The sequence below is a fragment of the Rhinatrema bivittatum genome, chromosome 3, assembly GCF_901001135.1.
Source record: "Rhinatrema bivittatum chromosome 3, aRhiBiv1.1, whole genome shotgun sequence".
Taxonomy (NCBI): Eukaryota; Metazoa; Chordata; class Amphibia; order Gymnophiona; family Rhinatrematidae; genus Rhinatrema; species Rhinatrema bivittatum.
The window spans coordinates 500905438-500926663 of NC_042617.1; the positions used below are offsets into that span (position 1 = coordinate 500905438).

At 46.9% G+C, this 21226-nt stretch overlaps 1 protein-coding gene across 1 annotated transcript in view; it reads left to right on the forward strand.

Moving 5' to 3' along the window:
• EFHC1 (EF-hand domain containing 1) overlaps window positions 1–21226 on the forward strand; it is a 176989-nt gene that overhangs the window by 127024 nt on the left and 28739 nt on the right. Inside the window, 1 exon segment of the mRNA XM_029596122.1 lies at window positions 19588–19801. Coding sequence (XP_029451982.1) covers window positions 19588–19801 — 214 coding nt within the window.

The following is a 21226-nucleotide window of genomic DNA, read 5'->3' on the forward strand; positions in this document are numbered from 1 at the left end:
CAGCTGTCTGTCTTTATTTCCTCAGAGCACAGACTTTTGTCTCTCCCACTCGATAATTAGCTCTTCAAGAGATAAAAACTGGTTGCAGGGCTTCCAGATGCACTCCTCTCTTCCTGGCTTCTTGCTTTAACTCCTGGCTGTCCCCATCCCACACACACAGAGTCAGCAAAATTGTTCCTTTTCTACCTTAAATGATCTCCCAGCATTCCTTTGGCTTTCTCCTTTGCTGACTATGTAATACTGTTCTCTGGGCAGACTAAACACTTCCCAACTTGTTAACACTGTGAGTGCTAGATGCTGGCTATTGCAGAACATTTGTCATTCATAGGAGAGCATGGATTTTGATTGTATTTTTATATTCCTTCACCTTGGCTGCGGTGGCTTGCAGTCTCTGAGGAGTTAAAAACTCCATTTTTGACAGGTCCAAAACATCACTCAGATCCAGATGCAGCTCAGTTCACATTGTAAGATTGCAACACTTGATAAGCTTGTGGGGGCAGGAACCTGTTTATAATAGCTTGTTACACTCTCCTCCCCCACTTAAATGGGGAGCGTGTCCTTGTCTCTGTAAAGGAAGTGGGTTAAAACAACCTCCGTCTAATACTAACTAATGAAACAGCAATGTTAACAACTTTCACTTTATCAAGTCAATTCAAACCTAGGACTATTTGTATACTAGCCAATACTCTCCCCGGGAGGCGGTTGGCTGAGGTAATCCTGCGATAAGAACATAAGAAATTGCCATGCTGGGTCAGACCAAGGGTTCATCAAGCCCAGCATCCTGTTTCCAATAGAGGCCAAACCAGGCTACAAGAACCTGGCAATTACCCAAGCTAAGAAGATCCCATGCTACTGATGCAATTAATAGCAGTGGCTATTCCCTAAGTAAACTTGATTAATAGCCGTTAATGGACTTCTCCAAGAACGTATCCAAACCTTTTTTGAACCCACCTACACTAACTGTACTAACCACATCCTCTGGCAACAAATTCCAGAGCTTTATTGTGCGTTGAGTGAAAAAGAATTTTCTCCGATTTGTCTTAAATGTGCTACTTGCTAACTTCATGGAATGCCCCTAAGACCTTCTATTATTCGAAAGTGTAAATAACCGATTCACATCTACTCGTTCAAGACCTCTCATGATCTCAAAGACCTCTATCATATCCCCCCTCAGCTGTCTCTTCTCCTAGCTGAATAGGCCTAACCTCTTCAGCCTTTCCTCATAGGGGAGCTGTTCCATCCTCTTTATCATTTTGGTTGCCCTTCTCTGTACCTTCTCCATCGCAACTATATCTTTTTTGAGATGTGGCGACCAGAATTGTACACAGTATTCAAGGTGCGGTCTCACCATGGAGCGATATAGAGGCATTATGACATTTTCCGTTTTATTAACCATTCCCTTCCTAATAATTCCTACCACTCTGTTTGCTTTTTTGACTGATGCAGCACACTGAGCCGATGATTTTAAAGTATTATCCACTATGATGCCTAGATCTTTTTCCTGGGTGGTAGCTCCTAATATGGAACCTAACATCGTGTAACTACAGCAATGGTTATTTTTCCCTATATGCAACACCTTGCACTTGTCCACATTAAATTTCATCTGCCATTTAGATGCCCAATCTTCCAGACTTGCAAGGTCCTCTTGTAGTGTATCACAATCTGCTTGTGATTTAACTACTCTGAATAATTTTGTATCATCCGCAAATTTGATAACCTCACTCATTGTATTCCTTTCCAGATCATTTATATATATATTGAAAAGCACCGGTCCAAGTACAGATCCCTGAGGCACTCCACTGTTTACCCTTTTCCACTGAGAAAATTGACCATTTAATCCTACTCTCTGTTTCCTGTCTTTTAACCAGTTTGTAATCCACGAAAGGACATCGCCTCCTATTCCATGACTTTTTAGTTTTTTTAGAAGCCTCTCATGAGGGACTTTGTCAAACGCCTTCTGAAAATCCAAATACACTACATCTACCGGTTCACCTTTATCCACATGTTTATTAACCCCTTCAAAAAAATGAAGCAGATTTGTTAGGCAAGACTTCCCTTGGATAAATCCATGTTGACTGTGTTCCATTAAACCATGATTTCTATATGCTTTATGATTTTGATCTTGAGAATAGTTTCCACTATTTTTCCCGTGTTACGATTCCTCCTGTAGCTGTGCCACAGGAGGCCTCTCACCTTTTCTCAGGAGGCCATACCAAAACCGGGGTCTTGCCTGGATAGTCTATCCCGGTTTTGCTCCATGGCCTGGGAGGCCTTCGCCCTCAGGGCCTGCCTGAGGCCTGCTCCAGTCTCAATTTGGACTTTCTGGTTTGGGCCCCACCCTTCTTCCTAGGGGCTGGCCCGCAGCTCTTTGCTTTAGTTATAGGGCCAGCCGGGTGTGGTCCATCTACACTCCTCCCAGAGGGGTTGCCTGCTTACAGCATTATAAAAGGATCTTCACGTCAGTTCCTGTTTGCCTTCGCATCAGGTTCCACAGTCGTCTGTGTCTTCTGACCGGTCCAGGTCTGCTGTGGTCTGCTTCCACTTTGACGGCCTCGTCTTCATGTTCTTCGTTGGAGCTCCATGTCTCCTGTTGGTGTCGTGATCCAGTCCTGATGTTCCACCCTGATGTCTTCGCTTTTGCCCCTGCCTTTGGCTCCTTGATGTCCATCTTCTGGCGTGCCATGTTGTGGTCCGTGACCAGCCCATGGGTAGTGGCTGTGTGGGGCGCTCATGGTACTTGGCCATCTACAACTGTGCAGTACAAGCCTCCAGAAGACTTCTGCTTCAGTTCTTGCTTGCTTCTGTCCCTTGTATTGCATCCGTCCATGCCCAAGATTCTGACTGAACCTTTGCCTTTCAGCATGGTCCGTGACCAGCCTAGGAGGGGCTGTGTAGGGTGCGCCTGGGTACATGCTTCTACAGTATCTTCGCCATGTTCCAGTTCATCTACTCCACATCTTGTCTGGAGCCTGCCTCACGTTCGGCATGGTCCGCGACCAGCTCACTGGTAGTGGCTGTGTAGGGCGCGCTGCATTGCAGTCTCAACCCAGCTCTTGACCTTGCTTCTGAATATCCTTTGCCTGCAGTACCTAGCTTCTGAAACTTTGTCCAAGTCCCTGCATGAGTCTCCGTCTGTGCACCCAAGTACCCTGCTCCTGAAGTCTTCGTCTAGAATCTTTATGTTCCAGAGCCTTCGTCTGCCCTCGTCCGCTGTCAGGCCTGCCGCCTATTGCCGTAACCAGCGGCAGGTCCGAAAGGGCTTGAAATGGTTGGAGGACTGTTCACTGATCAACATTGTGTTGTTGGTCATCCTGAGGCGTGCAGGTCCGGTAGAGGGCAGACCTTCAGCTTCCTTGTCTCCGCTTCCGCCATGTCCTGTTCCTCGCTACCCGTGCTCGCACCAGCTCACCTTTCGCGGTGTGTCTTGGGGCTCCTCCCTGAGTCGTGCCGTGGCCCAAGGGCTCACAACACCCACTATAGAAACGACCGTGCCTCCGCGCTCGTAACATCCCAGCACTGAAGTCCCCAACATATTTTAAGTGAGCTTCTGTACTGTCTTAATCACTGTTTTTCCTAATGGTTCTTCCCCTTCCCCACTATTTTCCAACTGAAGATCATCCTCCATACCTTTGCTATAGGAAGGTGTATCAAGTGCTATCTGGGCTACCCCACTAGATTTGGTATGTCCATATGTTTTTGCACTGCCTGAAACCACCCTCCCCACTCATTAGCTCAGACAAGGATTCGATGGTCCTGAATAATGGAGGTTCAACCAGCTCATCAGGAGAGGCCCTAACAAATTCAGGTATAGGCAGCAATGACATTACAGAGGAAGTGCTTGAATAGTGCAAGAGGAGGGTTAGCAGGACCCTCTCTAACTTGATGAGATCAGAACTCTTCCTTTGTGAGAATGCAGCAGAATATCCCATCCTGAATGAGAGTCCTCACTGATGTTTCTAATAATTGGTCTGTGGGAACTTTTGTGCTCATAGGTGTGCTACCCTGTCGGCCCCTCAGTCTCTGGAGTCTTTGTAGTTGGGGGGGGGGGTGGCAAATTTGGGAGCAGTGTCAAGTGAGGGCAATCGTACCATCTGCCCTAGGGAAAGCAAGTGATTCTGGTGCAATGCTTTTTTCAGGGCCTTGACTGCTTTCTGGCCTTACTCGGTAGACAAATTGAAATGGTTCTTTGTGCCATCAATTGGCTAACTTATGCTTCCCTGGAATACCTAGTGCTTTCACCAGTACCCAATCCCCATCACTCAGTCATAATTCTTAACATTGGCATCAAATCTGATTTTTTTTACTGGTATTTCGGCTTCCTGCTGTTTCAGAGGCTGCCTGGTAGGCCAGGTTCAATTGCCCCTTCAAGTCCTCACTGTATTTGAGATGACTTCTTATGGAGTTGCCATCGGGTGACATGCCAAAACATGCACCACTGACAACCGGGCCTCTCAAACAAACATGAGGTAGGAGGGAGAATATCCTGTAGCATCATTCTTTGTACAATTATAGGCATGAACCAACCTGCTCACATCCTGGCTCCATTAACTTTTCTGCATGGGATCTAGAGTACACAGCATGTTTAACGGGGTTTGATTGAATCACTTAGGCTGGGTGATAAGGGGTGGTATGTGATTTCTTGATATCACTAATTTGATACATTTCTTTAATCAGGCGGCTCTCAAAGACTTGTATTAGCATATTAACCTAAATATGTATACCTTGGAGGAGAGGAGGAGCAGGGATGATATGATACAGACTTTCAGATACTTGAAAGGTTTTAATGATCCATGGTCAACAACAAAACTTTTCCGTTGGAAAAAAATCAGTAGAACTAGGGGTCCCGATTTGAAACTCTAGGGAGAAAGACTCAGAACCAATGTCAGGAAGTATTTCTTAATGGAGAGGGTGGTGGAAGCCTGGAATGCCCTTCTGGAGGAAGTGGTGAAGACTAAAACTGTGAAGGATTTCAAAGGGACATGGGATAAACACTGTGGCTCCATAAAGGTTAGAGGATGGGAATGAAGAGAAGAGCCATGGGGGTGGCTTGCTGAAATGGTGGCTACTACCTGGTGATTACTATCCGTACTCAATAAGCCTTCACACGGTTAATGCAACTCCAGCATTGCTCTCTGCTTCAACGTCAAGGGGAAATGTGGAAAATAGGATTTGCATTCAGACAACAACCAACAAGGACTGAACTGCACAATCTGGGTAAACAAATAAGCATGGGGGTAACTTGCTTGTTGTGGCGGTTACTACCCTAAGCCAATTAAGCCTGATACTTCACTTTGAATGCATATCCAGCATTGCTCTCTGCTTCAACGACAGGGGGAAATGTGGAAAAGAGGATTTACATTCAGACAACATCCAACAAGGCATTGATCTGTGCAGGTTGGGTAAACAATTATCGGGTTAACTTGCTTGATGCGGCGGTTACTACCCTTAACCATTAAGCTTTGTTTCACTTTTGATGCAACTCCAACATTACTCTCTGCATCAATGGCAGGGGTGGCAGGAAATTCGAATCAAACAGTTACCAACAAGGGCCCTGAACTTGGTGGTTGGTGAAACAGATAAGTATGGGAAAATAAGTGTGGAAGAGCTGGACAGACTGGATGGGCCATTTGGTCTTTTTCTGCCGTCATTTCTATGTAGGGTGGACTTGGGGCAATCTACTGCTTATCCCTGGGATATGTAGCTTGGACACTACCAGGTATTTGTGACCTGGATTGTTTATTGTTGGAAACAGGATTCTGAGCTTGATGGACCTTTGGTCTGATCCAGTATGGCAAGTCTTATGTTCTTATCTATGCTGCCAGCTTCCTCTGGGGGTTAAAATATTAGCCATGGCCGAGACTGCACACATCATTGCTGCAGCTGAGACAGGAGACAGCCACTCACCCAAAGCAGCACAGTTTGAGATGGAATCCTGCTTTCCTATGTGCAGCCAGTGTAGTAAAGGTTAGTGCATGGATGTATTAAGCACCCTAGTGAAACCTTAAAGTCTTGCGCCCCTCCACCCTCCCTACACAAAATTAAATATTTATGACAGATTTTACATGGAAAAAAGCAAAGTAGTCTGAGGCAAAAATATCATTTATTTATTTATTTCATTTATTTATCTAGTTTTATATACCGTCGTTCAGTTTCGCCATCACAACAGTTTACAAAGTTTCGATGTTTAACAGAGTATCCAGAAGATTCATGCGATTGTTAACATAGATATTACATGCTTTATAAACATAGTTCGGATGTCAAACTATTACGTGCTTGCATTGGTTCCATGTGTTTGCATAGGGCCAGTAGGAGGGAAGTAATATCTGAGAGTCATTGGGTGTTTTGGTAGGCTTTGGTAAACATTCAAGTTTTTAGTTCTTTTTTGAAGGTTTTTAAATTTTGCTGTGTTCTAAGTTTGGTTGGGAGGGTGTTCCACAGTTTGGGACTTCCTAGGGATATGGCACTCTTCCGAGTTGAGGTAAGTTGTTTGGAACGAGCAGGTGGAATCTTTAATAGACCTTTGTTAGCTGAGCAGAGGTTTCGGTTTGGAGAGTGGAATTTTATAGATGTACTTAGCCAATTTGTTTGTTTTTTGTATATTATTTTGTATAATATGGATAGTATTTTGTATTCTATCCTGAATTTTATTGGGAGCCAGTGTAGTGATATAAGTGTTGGAGTAATGTGATCGTGTGTTTTAGTTCCTATGAGTATTCTGGCGGCTGTATTTTGGAGGATTTGGAGTGGTCAGATGGTGGTGAGAGGTAAGTTGAATAGCAGGGAGTTGCAGTAGCCTAGGTTGGAGAAGATAAGTAGTTGAAGGACTGTTCTGAAGTCGTTGGGGGAAAGGAAAGGTTTTAGACAAAGTAGGGTTAGGAGTTTGTGATATCTGTCTTTGATTTTAGTAGTGATGTGGTCCTTGAAGGAAAGTTCATTGTCAATTATGACTCCTAGGTTGCGGGCATGAGTGACAGGGGAGATTGCCGCTTTTTGGTTCATTATGTTGAGTGGTGGTAGTTGAGGAGAGTTGTTCTTTCTATCCAGTATGATTATTTCTGTCTTATCAAAGTTTAGGATGAGTTTCATGTTGGTTAGTAGTTGCTTTATTTTGGTGAGGTAAATGGCTGTTTTTTTGTAGGTGTCTTCCAGAGTGTTGTGTATTGGGATTAGTATTTGGATATCATCCGCATATATGAAGTGGGTCAGTTTAAGGTTTGAGAGGAGGTGGCATATTGGGAGAAGATAAATGTTGAAGAGTGTTGCAGATAGGACGGAGCCTTGGGAAACTCCGGTGTCAAGGTTTATTTTCTTTGAGAGGGTGTCATTGATTGACACCTAGTATGTTCTTTGTGATAGATAGGATGAGAACCATTGTAGGGTTTTTTCCTTTGCACCAATTTCGGAGAGACAGTCAATCATGATTGAGTGGTTTACCATGTCGAAGGCTGCTGATAGGTCAAGTAGGACTAGAAGGTAGTTGTGGCCATTGTCAAAGCCTTTAGAGCACAGTGTCGTTTAATGATAGGAGTAGTGACTCAGTGTTCAGGTGTTTCCTGAAGCCGAATTGCGTGGGGAGTAGGATGTTGTTCCTTTCCAGGTGGTCGCTGAGTTGGGAGTGGACGATTTTTTCAATAATTTTGGCAATGAATGGTAGGTTTGATATGGGTCGGTAGTTTAGTGGGTTTTCTGGATCAAGGTTGGTCTTTTTCAGCATGGGTTTGATAATTGCTGATTTTAGGCAGTCGGGGTAGTTTCCTTCTGTGAGGGATAGGTTCACAATGTCGGTTAACGTTTTAAAATTTACAGCAACATGTATATTATATTTACATGCACTTATGTAGTCCCAAGCAGAAAATCTAACAAAATAGCTCATTAGATAAATAAACACTTGAAGAAAAGGAGAGAAATTATGCTATAAAGGAGGAAAAAATCCTCAGAACCTAAACCAAATAGGTATAAAACCTTGAAAATGTTCTCCAATGTAATTATAGTTAATAAAACTTTTATGTATTTTAATGTACTCCTTTGTGTATTGTGCAAAACATTTTTTATCCATTTAAATTTCCTTATAAGCAATATAGTAAACCTGCTATAACAAAATAATACTAGTTGCTAGCACTTATACAGTAATAACCTTACCTATGAAAAAGTAGCACTGCAAATATTAAACCAGGCCCTAAAATACCAATACACCTTCTATTAGGAAAACAGAACAAGTTAGGAGTGTATAACAGCCTACACAGAAACTGCATACTAGCAGAATACTTCATGTCAGTCAAACATGCAGAACACAGACTCTCAACAAACACAGAATAAAGAAATCATAAAGTATAAATAGAAATGTGCAGACAAAACCTGAACTGGAAACCACAACTAGCCAGACTCTGTATTATACAATAATGAAAAACAGAATCACCACTATTACTCATAAAACAAACAATAAATGGATTAAATGGTCAATTTTCTCAGTGGAAAAGGGTAAACAGTGGAGTGCCTCAGGGATCTGTACTTGGACCGGTGCTTTTCAATATATATATAAATGATCTGGAAAGGAATACGACTAGTGAGGTTATCAAATTTGCAGATGATACAAAATTATTCAGAGTAGTTAAATCACAAGCAGACTTTGATACATTGCAGGAGGACCTTGCAAGACTTGAAGATTGGGCATCCAAATGGCAGATGAAATTTAATGTGGACAAGTGCAAGGTGTTGCATATAGGGAAAAATAACCGTTGCTGTAGTTACACGATGTTAGGTTCCATATTAGGAGCTACCACCCAGGAAAAAGATCTAGGCATCATAGTGGATAATACTTTAAAATCGTCAGCTCAGTGTGCTGCAGCAGTCAAAAAAGCAAATAGAATGTTAGGAATTATTAGGAAGGGAATGGTTAATAGAACGGAAATGTCATAATGCCTCTATATCGCTCCATGGTGAGACCACACCTTGAATACTGTGTACAATTCTGGTCGCCACATCTCAAAAAAGATATAGTTGCGATGGAGAAGGTACAGAGAAGGGCAACCAAAATGATAAAGGGAATGGAACAGCTCCCCTATGAGGAAAGGCTGAAGAGGTTAGGGCTGTTCAGCTTGGAGAAGAGACGGCTGAGGGGGGATATGATAGAGGTCTTTAAGATCATGAGAGGTCTTGAACGAGTAGATGTGACTCGGTTATTTTCACTTTCGAATAATAGAAGGACTAGAGGGCATTCCATGAAGTTAGCAAGTAGCACATTTAAGACAAATCGGAGAAAATTCTTTTTCACTCAACGCACAATAAAGCTCTGGAATTTGTTGCCAGAGGATGTGGTTAGTGCAGTTAGTGTAGCTGGGTTCATAAAAGGTTTGGATAAGTTCTTGGATGAGAAGTCCATTAATGGCTATTAATCAATTTTACTTAGGGAATAGCCACTGCTATTAATTGCATCAGTAGCATGGGATCTTCTTATGTTTGGGAAATTGCCAGGTTCTTGTGGCCTGGTTTTGGCCTCTGTTGGAAACAGGATGCTGGGCTTGATGGACCCTTGGTCTGACCCAGCATGGCAATTTCTTATGTTCTTAAATCAAGAAATATAAAATATAATCATAATAGCAAACCATACTAATAAGAAATACATATTTCAAAACAGTTGATGAATAGAATTAAACACTCTTAAAAATGTTTTAAAAATTTCCTTAACTCCAACAAAATATTTCAAAACAGCAGACACAAAACACCAAATAATTAAAACCAATTAGGATAAAAAAAATCCCTGCTCTCCATACCTTTTGATTCCAAATGCCCTGAGATTGTTGGGGGTGGAGGTATGCACAGACTCTTTTCGCTCTCATATACACACATTTTCTAAAACCCACACACTCTCGTATGCTCACTGACACACACATTCACAAAAGCTCAGTCACACATTGTCTTGTACTTGTATACATGCTCACTCACTCTCACGTTCAGATACACACACAGATGCTCAGTCATACACTTTCTCATGCTCACTGACATACACAGGCTCAGTTATACTCACAAACACTCAGTCACACATTCACTAACACATTGATTTGTGAATGTTGTTTGTAAATTGCTTAGCAATGTTGATAAGCGATAAATACATTTTAAATAAACAACCACACAGATGCTCAGTCACACACTAGCTCAGACACATACACGCTCGATCGCACAAACACGCTTTCACACACTCACTGACACTCAAACACTCAGTCAACACACTCTCACACTCATTGACACACACACAATCTTACATACACACTCTCACACGTTGACCCAAATGCTTAGTCACACACTGACTTACAAAGATACTCATTGACTGCTCAGTGCTCGCACAAGCCTACTCTCTGAGTTTCTCTTCTCCCTCCTGCAGAATGCAGAATTGGCAGCATCCCCTCTGATTAAATGAAGTTCCCTGTACGTACCAGGATCAGTCCAGGACACCTGGGTTGTGACTCCGCACCAGTAGATGGAGACAGACTAAAACTTGTGGGCGGAGCATATATGCCCCTGTGCCAGTCACAGCCCCTCAGTCTTACTCTGTCTCCAGTAGGTGGTGCAGGTCTGGTCACAGCCCTGTCGGGCCTGATTCTGTGTGGTTAGTCAGGTTCACTTTTGGGGTTAATTTTATTAGGCCTAACTTGGTTTTTCTGCAAATTGGGTTTGGTTTAATTTTGTTTAATTTTGGTCCCAGTTGCCCTGCCTCCCTGGGGAGTTGAGAGGTCCTGAGGGGACTACCCTCCCCAGGTTGAGGCCGCTGCTAGAGTCGAGGACCCGGCTGGTCTAGTAGCAGCCTCAGGGGTGACACCGGGGAGCCCGGTTCACTCACCCCTGCAGGAATTAGGGCTTTTCAGTACCAGGGACAGCGTTTTTTTCTGTTAAAAAAAAAAAAAAAAAAAAAAAAGTGTTTTGCCTTTTTTTCTGTCGGCTCTCCGTTGCCTGGCGTCGCGCTCCGTTCCGCTCGGGGGGGGGGGGCACCGTTGGCAGGGGGGAGGTCGCCGATTTGTGCCGGGGTGATTTTTTTCAGTTTTTCTTCAGCGCCGCTTAGTTTTTTCGGCGCGTCTTTTTTTTTTTTTCCCGCGGTTGTCGGCATGCCACGCGGCTCGCAGTGTAGGGCCTGCGGCTCGGCGAGTGCGCGTCTCTCCCGGGACGGCCATTGCTCAGCCTGCGTCCCGGGAGATGAGGGATCGTCGGCGGCACCTCGGGGGGCCCGTTCCCGGATCGCGCGATCGCCATCGCAGGGGGGGGCCCTGACAGGCCTCCTGACTCATTCCCGATTAGCGCGGGAGTGGCGGCCATTTTGTCCACCGGCCGGGTAGTTTCGCGGGAACCGGTGGGGGCCGCGGCCTTGCCTCCTGCACTTTCCCCGCAGCGGGATGCGGCGGGGGAGGTCCCTTCGGAGGGGCCCCAGTCCTGGGGGAATTCTGGAAGCGACGCAACGGATTCAGGCGAGCTTTCGGAGGATTTGGCGCTTTTGCTGCGCAAAGTTCTCAGTTACAAGCGAAGCAAGCGCAGCCGGGGGGACGCCTCGCGCGCAAGGGTCCACCGGTCCCCGCCGCGGAAGAAGGCGGCCAGGAGGGTGGCGAAGATCACCCAGGGCGCGGCCCGGGGCAAACGGCTTCCATGAGGGGTACCGCAGGAATCGGATTCCGAAGATTCCTCCGGGACGGACACGGAGGCCTCCGAGGAGCCCCTGCCGGGGGCCGGGAAGACAGCAGCAGATGGCTCCGCGCAGCCCAGTACAGGGAAAGGAGCACAGGCCATCGATGGGGATGACCCCAAGGTGGTGCGTCTGTTCCGCAGGGAGGAACTGTCGCCGCTCATCCCGGCCATTCTCCAGGAGCTGGGGATTGAAGCTCCTCCGGTGGTGGTCCGCCAGGAGGCAAATATGGACCCCGTTCTGCTCGGGCTCACAGGGCCGGCGGTCGCTTTTCCTTTTCATTTTTCGTCCACGGATATCCTCTTCAAGGAGTGGGATACTCCGGAGTTAGGTTTGAAAGTCAGCAAGGCCATGGACAAACTTTACCCTTTGCCGGAGGACGCGCTGGAGCTCCTCCGGTTCCCAAAGGTGGATTCGGCGGTGTCCGCTGTCACGAAGAGGTCTACCAATCCCGGTCACGGGAGCGACAGCCCTCCGGGATATTCAAGACCGGAAGTTGGAGGTTCAACTCAAAAAGATTTTTGAGGTGTCTGCCCTAGGGGTGCGGGCCGCCATTTGCACGAACTTTGCTATGCGTGCTAGTCTGCGTTGGGCTCAAGTCCTGCAGGCGAATGCGGGTCTCTCTGCAGAGGAGGCTTCCCAAGCAGACAGGTTGGAGGCGGCCATTGCCTATGGGGCTGATGCGCTCCATGATCTTTTGCGCACCTCAGCTCGGTCCATGGTGGCAGCGGTGTCGGCGCGTCGGCTCCTTTGGCTGCGCAACTGGGCAGCGGATGGCTCTTCCAAGGCTCACCTCGGGGCATTGCCCTTTAAGGGGAAATTGCTGTTTGGTAAGGAGTTAAATGATTTGATGGTTTCCCTGGGTGAGAACCGAGCGTTTAGGCTGCCGGAGGATAGGGTCCGGCCGCGATCTTCCTTCTTAGGCAGAGCCCGGTTCCGGGGGCCCAGGAAGTCAAGGCCGCAAAGATCCTCTGGACCCTCGTATAGGCCGTCCTCCTCGCGGAACACTCAGTGGCAGCAGTCCTTTCGGGGCAAACGTTTTGGACGGCAAGGAGGGGCCCCGTCAGGTGCGGGGTCCAAGCCTTCGCAATGAAGTTCGGCCGGCCAATCACTCCTCGCGTCCTCGGCACGTTGTTCCAAACGTGGGGGCGCGTCTCTCCTTATTCCTCGAGGAATGGGCCAGCATGACGTCGGATCAGTGGGTCCTCGACGTGATAAGACGCGGCTACGAGTTAGATTTTGCTCGCATCCCAGCGGACAAATTCCTGGTCTCACCCTGCAAGGATCCCAAGAAGAAGGCGGCGGTGCTAGACACCATCCAAAGACTAGAAAGCTTGGGAGCCATCTCTCCGGTTCCGGCCGATCAGTACGGCAAGGGCCGTTACTCCATTTACTTCATAGTCCCCAAGAAAGACGGCACTTTCCGCCCAATTCTGGATCTGAAAGGAGTCAACAGATGCCTTCGGGTCCCTCACTTCAAGATGGAGACCATTCGTTCAGTGATCGCGGCTGTGCGTCCCGGCGAATTCCTGGCGTCCCTAGATCTCACAGAAGCATACCTTCATGTGGGCATCCAACCAGCGTTTCAGCGGTTCCTGCGGTTTTGCATTCTGGGCAGGCACTTCCAGTTCCAGGCGCTCCCGTTCGGCCTGGCGACAGCGCCTCGGACATTCACGAAAGTGATGGTGGTCGTGGCGGCGCAGTTGCGTCGGGAAGGCCTGCTGGTTCACCCTTACCTCGACGATTGGCTGATCCGGGCGAAGTCTCAGAGTCTGTGTCGGCAGGCGGTGGCCAGGGTGTTGCAGCTCTTGCAGTCCCTGGGCTGGGTGGTCAACTACAGCAAGAGTCATCTTGAACCCTCCCAGTCCTTGGAGTATCTTGGAGCCCTTTTCGACACGAAGCGAGGCAAGGTGGTTCTCTCTCAGGAACGGATGTGCAAACTGCAGTCTCAGGTGCTACGTCTTTTGTCGCTACACCGGCCACGAGTCTGCGATTACCTGACAGTTCTGGGGTCTATGGCATCCACGCTGGCATTAGTCCCTTGGGCGTTCGCTCATCTACGACCGCTGCAGTCCTCATTGCTTTCCCGCTGGAAACCGGTTTCCGAGGATTTCTATCTACCTCTACCTCTCGAGGGTCAGGCGCGATCCAGCCTGAGCTGGTGGCTGGATTCCAAGCATCTCTCCTGTGGAGTGTCCCTTCTGGTGCCCAACTGGACGGTGGTGACCACGGATGCCAGTCTTTCCGGCTGGGGGGGCAGTTTGCCAGGGGAAGTCGGTTCAGGGTCTGTGGTCACAGTCGCAGACCCGGTGGTCTATCAACCGGCTGGAGACCAGAGCGGTCCGTCTGGCGCTGCAAGCTTTTCTACCCCTAGTACGCGGACAGGCGGTCCGGGTATTGTCGGACAACGCTACCACCGTGGCTTACATCAATCGCCAGGGCGGGACAAGAAGTCCTCTAGTGGCGGAGGAGGCGCGGCTCTTGATGCTCTGGGCAGAGCGGCATCTCAGCCATCTCGCTGCGTCCCACATAGCAGGGGTCGACAACGTCCAGGCGGATTTTCTCAGCCATCACCACCTGGATCCCGGAGAGTGGGAGCTGGCGGACGAGGCGTTTCTCTTCATCTGCAGGACTTGGGGAACGCCCCACATGGATCTGATGGCCACGTGGCACAACGCAAAGGCTCCGAGATTTTACAGTCGATGTCGCGAAAGAGGAGCAGAGGGAGTCGACGCGTTGGTGCTTCCCTGGCCGGTGGATGTGCTACTGTATGTGTTCCCACTGTGGCCCATGATCGGCAAGATCCTGCGGCGCATAGAATTGCACCCGTCCAACGTGATCATGGTGGCGCCGGAGTGGCCACGCCGTCCGTGGTTTGCGGACCTGGTCCAGTTGTCGGTGGCCGCACCTCTTCGTCTACAGGGGTTCGCGGGGCTCCTTCGTCAGGGCCCCGTCTGTTTGGAGGATGCGGCTCACTTCTGTCTCGCGGCATGGCTTTTGAGAGGTATCGGTTGAAGAGAAAAGGCTACTCTGATGCGGTCGTTGCTACATTGCTGAGATCCAGAAAACAGTCTACGTCCCTAGCTTATGTTCGGGTGTGGGTAGTTTTTGAGGAATGGTGCGTGGAGCGGGGTCTGGATCCCACTTCCGCTTCTATTTCCGATATTTTGGCTTTTCTCCAGGCGGGGCTCGCCAAAGGTTTAGCGTGCAATTCCCTTCGGGTCCAAGTGGCGGCGCTTGGGTGTTTGCGTGGTAAGGTCCGGGGGGTCTCTCTGGCTCTCCACCCGGATATCTCCCGTTTTCTTCGGGGGGCTAAACACCTCCGTCCTCCTTTGCGGCTCCCTTGCCCGTCCTGGAACCTCAACTGGGTGCTCTCAGCCTTATGCTCAGCGCCGTTTGAGCCCCTGAAACGTTCTACACTCAAGGATCTCACGTTGAAGACCGTATTCCTGGTGGCGATTGCGTCGGCTCGCCGTGTTTCGGAATTACAGGCGCTGTCCTGTAGGGAGCCCTTCTTGCGCATTTCCGATTCGGGGGTTTCCTTGCGGACGGTTCCCTCCTTCCTTCCTAAAGTCGTGTCGGCTTTCCATTTGAATCAATCGATTGAACTTCCCGCTTTCGTGGTTGGGGAGTCTTCGGACCCAAAAACGAGAGAATTGCGAAAGCTAGATGTGCGGAGGTCCCTTCTTCGCTATCTGGAGGTCACCAATCCGTTTCGGGTGACGGATCATCTGTTTGTGTTGACTTCGGGTCCAAAGAAAGGTTCTGCAGCGTCCCGCACGACGATTGCCCGTTGGCTCAAGGAAGCCATTGGCTCCGCGTACATTCTGCGCGGAAAATCGCCGCCGGTGGGTCTTCGGGCTCATTAGACGCGGTCTCACGCTGCGTCTTGGGCGGAATCTTCTCAGGTGTCGCCTCAAGAGATTTGCAGGGCGGCTACCTGGAAGTCGTTGCATACCTTCATTAAACATTACCGGTTGGATATTCAGGCTACTGAAGCTGGGGGTTTTGGAGAGAGGGTACTCCGAGCGGGACTCTCTTCTTCCCACCCTCGGTAAGTTAGCTCTGGTACATCCCAGGTGTCCTGGACTGATCCTGGTACGTACAGGGAAAGGAAAATTAGTTTCTTACCTGATAATTTTCGTTCCTGTAGTACCAAGGATCAGTCCAGGATCCCGCCCGCAGTGCTGCGTTATAGTAACGGAGAGTCCGCTCATTATATTTTTCAGTACGCTGACCCCTTGTTTATTCGCTCTCCTGGTTGGGGAGCCTGGTTCCTGTAGGGGTGTTGTATTTATTTTTGTTTACCTACCAAGTTTGTATGGTTAGTTATGGTTGCCTTATGGCTTTTTTTCTACTTTGACATTACGTAAGACTGAGGGGCTGTGACTGGCACAGGGGCATATATGCTCCGCCCACAAGTTTTAGTCTGTCTCCATCTACTGGTGCGGAGTCACAACCCAGGTGTCCTGGACTGATCCTTGGTACTACAGGAACGAAAATTATCAGGTAAGAAACTAATTTTCCTTTTTGTTTTATTCACATTGGTGGTTAGAGGAGCCAAACAAAGCCCTAGGAGAGCAATGTCTCAGTGCACTGCCTTTTTCTGTGGGAGGTGGCATTCCTTGTCGTGGAAGGGCGGGCTTAGATTTATTTATTTATTTATTTTGCTGCAGCCCAAGAACACAGAGCATGAGACATAGAGCGGCATTAAGGCAGCTGCAAGAGGCCTAGTGGCCACCTCCCACCGAGAGAGGAAGAAGCAGAGTTGGGAAGGGGAGGCAGCTGGATTATTTCCTGCCTCTGCAGTTGAAGGCAGGGGAGGGGTCCCGTCCAAGACTGCAGCAGAAGAGGGGCTATGAATCCGCTGCTGTCACAGAAAAATCAGTGAGCAAATGAGTAAGAGCCTCCGGGGAAGCTTGAGAAATTTGTTTGGTTACCTGGTCTTAGTTGCAGTGGTGCTGCAGGCACCACTGCAACTAAGACCACTGCAACTTAGTTGCAGTGGTGCTGCAGGCCCGCTATGACCAAAACCAACCACTTGATTGGCTGGACCAGCCCCTAGGGGTATGCCAGAAGTCCCGCTAGGCCACTCCATCTCTGGCCTGGCCTCATGCTCCTCTAATGTCTTTCCAGGAGATTCATGTCTCCCACAGTTTTTTCCCATAGATTTCTGGAATATACTCTGAGCTTCTGTAACTCTTTGGGGCATCTGCTCGAACTGGTAGAAACCCAGGGGACAGATGAAGGTGTTTTTTTCCTTATCACTTTGGGAATCTGGTAATACCCACTTCTTAGATCTAACACAGAGAACTCTTTGCTTCTTGTCAGACAATCTAATACAATAGTAAAATTCAAAATTCACCTGTATTTCATAGACAAATTGTTATGAAAGAAACATATATGACCATCATATAAAAGACGGAAATGTCTACTTGTTAATAGAAAATGAAGCTGGTCTTTTCCACACCTTGTCTTAAGTTATAATCATTGGTCATACAAATATGTTTTTTGAAGAATTTTTCTATATGCAATTTTTTGGGGAAAAATTAAAAATGAAAGAACTTAACTTGAAACTCCTCTTGCTCTTGTAGGAGAGCCGCCGGAAACTGCCAGCACTGTTTCAGTTTCTTAGAACAGTAGTTAGACTATCTTATTTATAGTAGTATTCACTTGTAGCGATGTCAGTAGATGAAACCGGCTTGATTTCTACAAGTGCCGATGTAGAAGTTAGCTTTTAACCTGCTAGTTGAGCTGTGCTGAACTGTATCGCTCACTGAATTGATAGCATTGTTGACTAGAAAAAACTGGCTATGTAGTGCTGTTCTCTGGACAGGCTTAACAGTACAGCCCTTTTTTCAACTTGTTGCCACTGTCAGTGCTGGATGTTGGCTCTTGCAGAACATTTGTCATTCACAGGAGAGTACACATGGGTTTTAATGTATTAAATTTTTCACCTTGGCTGCAGCAGCTTGCAGTCTCTGCAGTGTTAAAAACCCCTTATTGGGAGATCCAAGATGGCGCGCTAGAGTCAGGACGCACGCCGACTCTCTCCACTTACCTTGATTTTTCCTAGCTCAATGCCGCATTCCAGTAGAAAGCGGAGGGCCCGCGAGAGGCTGAACTTAGAAGCCTCGACGCCGGGTCCATATCGAGGGCCGATGGACGCCCATGTACTCAGAGGGATAGTAGCGCCGGGAGAAGAGTCACTGGAAGCTAGCCGAGGAGGCGCTCTAACATCCGACAGCTTCCCTGACTCGCTGATATCTCTGTCCCCGGCGGAACGGACAGCCCCCGAAAACCCGGCAGCTGGTAGGACGACTACCCCGGTCCTGACGGAGAGGACCCCGGAAGGCACCAGGGAGGAACCCACACGGTACACGGAGGGAGCTCCGGAGGGTGTGCGGCTCCCGGGAACTGTCGGGTCAGAAGGGGAAGGAAACCTACAAGGAGAAGAACAAACGCTGGATGAACTGGTAGAATGGCAGTCTGATGAAGAACAGCTTATACAGGAGAGGCCGTGTGAGTTGCAGCAGCTGGTAAGACCGGAGCAGTTTACTTTAGAAACTATCTGGATTGCCATAGAAACTGTTAATAAAAATCTAACAATGCAGCTGGATGATGTAACTTGTAAAATGGGACAAATGAATGTTCAGATTAAGAAAATGAAAGAGAAGCAAATGGAAACTAAAATGGAAATGAAAATCGTTAGGACTGATGTAGATCATTTGAAAAACCAATATCAAGAAATGGCAAAAGATAATTTGTATTTGCTTAGAAAATTAGAAAACCTAGAAAACCAACAGAGAGGGAAAAATCTTAGATTAATTAATTTTCCTAAGAAATTGACTATCTCCAACTGAATTATGGAATCAGTACACAGTGGAAAATTTGAAGATAGCAAAAGAAATTTTACCACCTATTTCGCGAATATATTATCTACCTGTAAGAAAGAAAACACTTAGTGGAAATTCTGGAATGCAACAGCTTTCTCCTGTAAATGTAAATTTGACGGAGATTCTTGAATCATCCTCAGAGGAAATACCACAACCTGCAACTTTGATCATAACTTTCCTTTTGGATTCGGACAGAGACTGGGTTTTAAAAGCATACTTCCGAAGCCAGCGGGAACTCTTTTTAGGACTTAGAGTTCAGGTTTTTCCGGACTTGGCTAGGGAAACACAGCAGAAAAGAAAAGAGTTTCTAGAACTGAAGCCCAGAGTTCTGAAAATAGGAGCGCAATTTATTAAATTTCCTTGCAAGTGTATTGTAAAAATTAGAGATCTTACATATTTTTTTTTTTTGCCCTCTCAGTTAAGACAATTTCTTAATGATAAGGAAGTAGAACATGCAGATGTTAAAGTTTAATCTGGTGATTGTCTGGTAACCTCATACTAGGAATTAGTCCGTCCAAGTAGTAAATTTGTCCCTCTTAAAAGCAAATTATGTTTAAGTTTAGTATATGTTTTTTCTTCTGAATAAGAAAGTCGTCTCCTTGTGTTGGATCTCCCCCACTGTTTGAGGGCTAGTAATGAGCATATATAAATGTTAGTCTATAAACTTAATGAGTGAGAAATAATGTTTTCTGTAATATGCTTTTTTTTCCATTCAATGTATGTTATCATTGAAAAATTAATAAACAGTAAATTATAAACCCCCCCCCCCCAAAAAAAACCCTTATTGACAGATCCAGATGCAGCTCGGTTTACATTCTAAGGCTCCAACATATAAGCTCATGGGGCAGGAACCTGATTTATAGTAGCTTGTTGCACTTTAATATATAGTGAACAGTGATGGACCTAGCAGTTTATATTCTGTATTTGTATTCCGTAACTATGGTTCACTTGGTGATCCAAGGCCTAGTGCTATTGGGAAAGTGAATGTCTGCATATATTACTAACATTCCTTGCTTTTCTTCCTAGGATTCCCTTAACCCTTTAGACAAAGGCAGGCGTTTCATCATCTCGTACTACCTGTCTGATGACTCGATCAGTATCTATGAGCCACAGATCCGCAATTCAGGCATCATTGGTGGGAAATTCTTGGAAAGAACAAAAATACCTAAACCAGGAACTCTTGTAGACAGTCCCTCCTATTATGGACCATCTGACTTTGCCATTGGCTCTATGGTTGAAGGTAAGTTTGATCCAGAGAGTGTTTCAGGGATGTGTTACAATTTGTTTGGTTGACAAGCAGGATGAATCAGTCGCACAAGTGAGTGACTTCATCTAATGGTGCCAACGTGAAGCACTTCTTCCATAGCTGTAGAAAAGATTGATGATTTTACTTGACCTGCAAAGCACTTCGCGCCCTGTCACCACTGCACAGTGCCCCCTTAGTCCGTTGTTATCAGCAGATCAAGTTGGCTACATTTTTCTTTTTCTCTTCAAAAGGTTAAAAGGTGAATTTTCAAAAGTTGCACATCTAAAAGTCAGCAGATATGCATGTACAATAGCATATAAATGATTAGCTGCTATTTTAGAAGACAACCTATAGCTAAGGATACTTACTTATGTGTCTGCTTCATTCTGCTTGTTGTCAGAGAAAACGAACTACCGTATATACTTGTGTATAAGTCATCTTATGTACTAGTCAAGGGTAATTTTTGGGCCCCAAAATCAAGAATTATTTGTCACCCGTGGATAAGTCGAGGGTAAAACCTAGGGAGCTTATGGAATGGTGAGATCATACGAAGAAAAACTGATAACTTAAGAAAATCGCTTTTATTTATTTTTTAAAAGCATAATAAAGTGTTTCATAAGAAACATTATCATTTAACAACTTAAGAATATGTCCCAGCTGTCTGAATCCTTGCCTCCCTCCCTCATGACTGTCCCTGCTGTCTGAAACCTTCCCTCCCTCCCTCCCTTATGGCTGCCCCTTCTGTATGAATCCTTCCCTCCTCCCGATTCCTTAACTCACCCACTGCTATCTGGACAACATCCGCACTTGCATTTGCTCAGAAACGACCTTCCTCTTCCCCTGCGGTGTCCCAGTGAAACGGTAGGACAGCTTCTTTCCCCAAAACTCTTCTGGATCCCTTAACTCGAATGCTTGCTGCTATGATGAGGACAATGATGAACTTGCGGTCGCTCAGGCGTGTCCTCCCTCTTCCTCCCCCTCCGTGGGGTCCCAGTGGTGCACTTTGAACCATGTGGTTCTAAGTGCGCCAATCAGACCCTGGCTTGGGAGGGGGGAGGACGCGCCTGCGCAACCTCTAGTCCCCTTGTAGTTCTGATAGCAGCGAGCAAGTGAGTTAAGGAATAGGGAGGGGGTGCAGAGGAAAAGCTGTCTGAATGCCTCGGTGGAACACCACGGGGTAGGAGGGAGGATGTGCCTTAGCCACTGCAAGTGTCATCGTTGTCCTCATTGCAGTGGGTGAGTTAAGGGATCGAGAGGAGGAGTGAGTGAACGATTCACTCATGCATCTTGAATTATGGTACCGGCCTTATGTGGATTGACCTGTGGATAAGACAACTGCGATTTTAAGGACCAATTTTGGGGGTAAAAGTTTTCAACTGATGCACAAGTGTATACGGTAAGGAGCTTGCTTGTAACAGC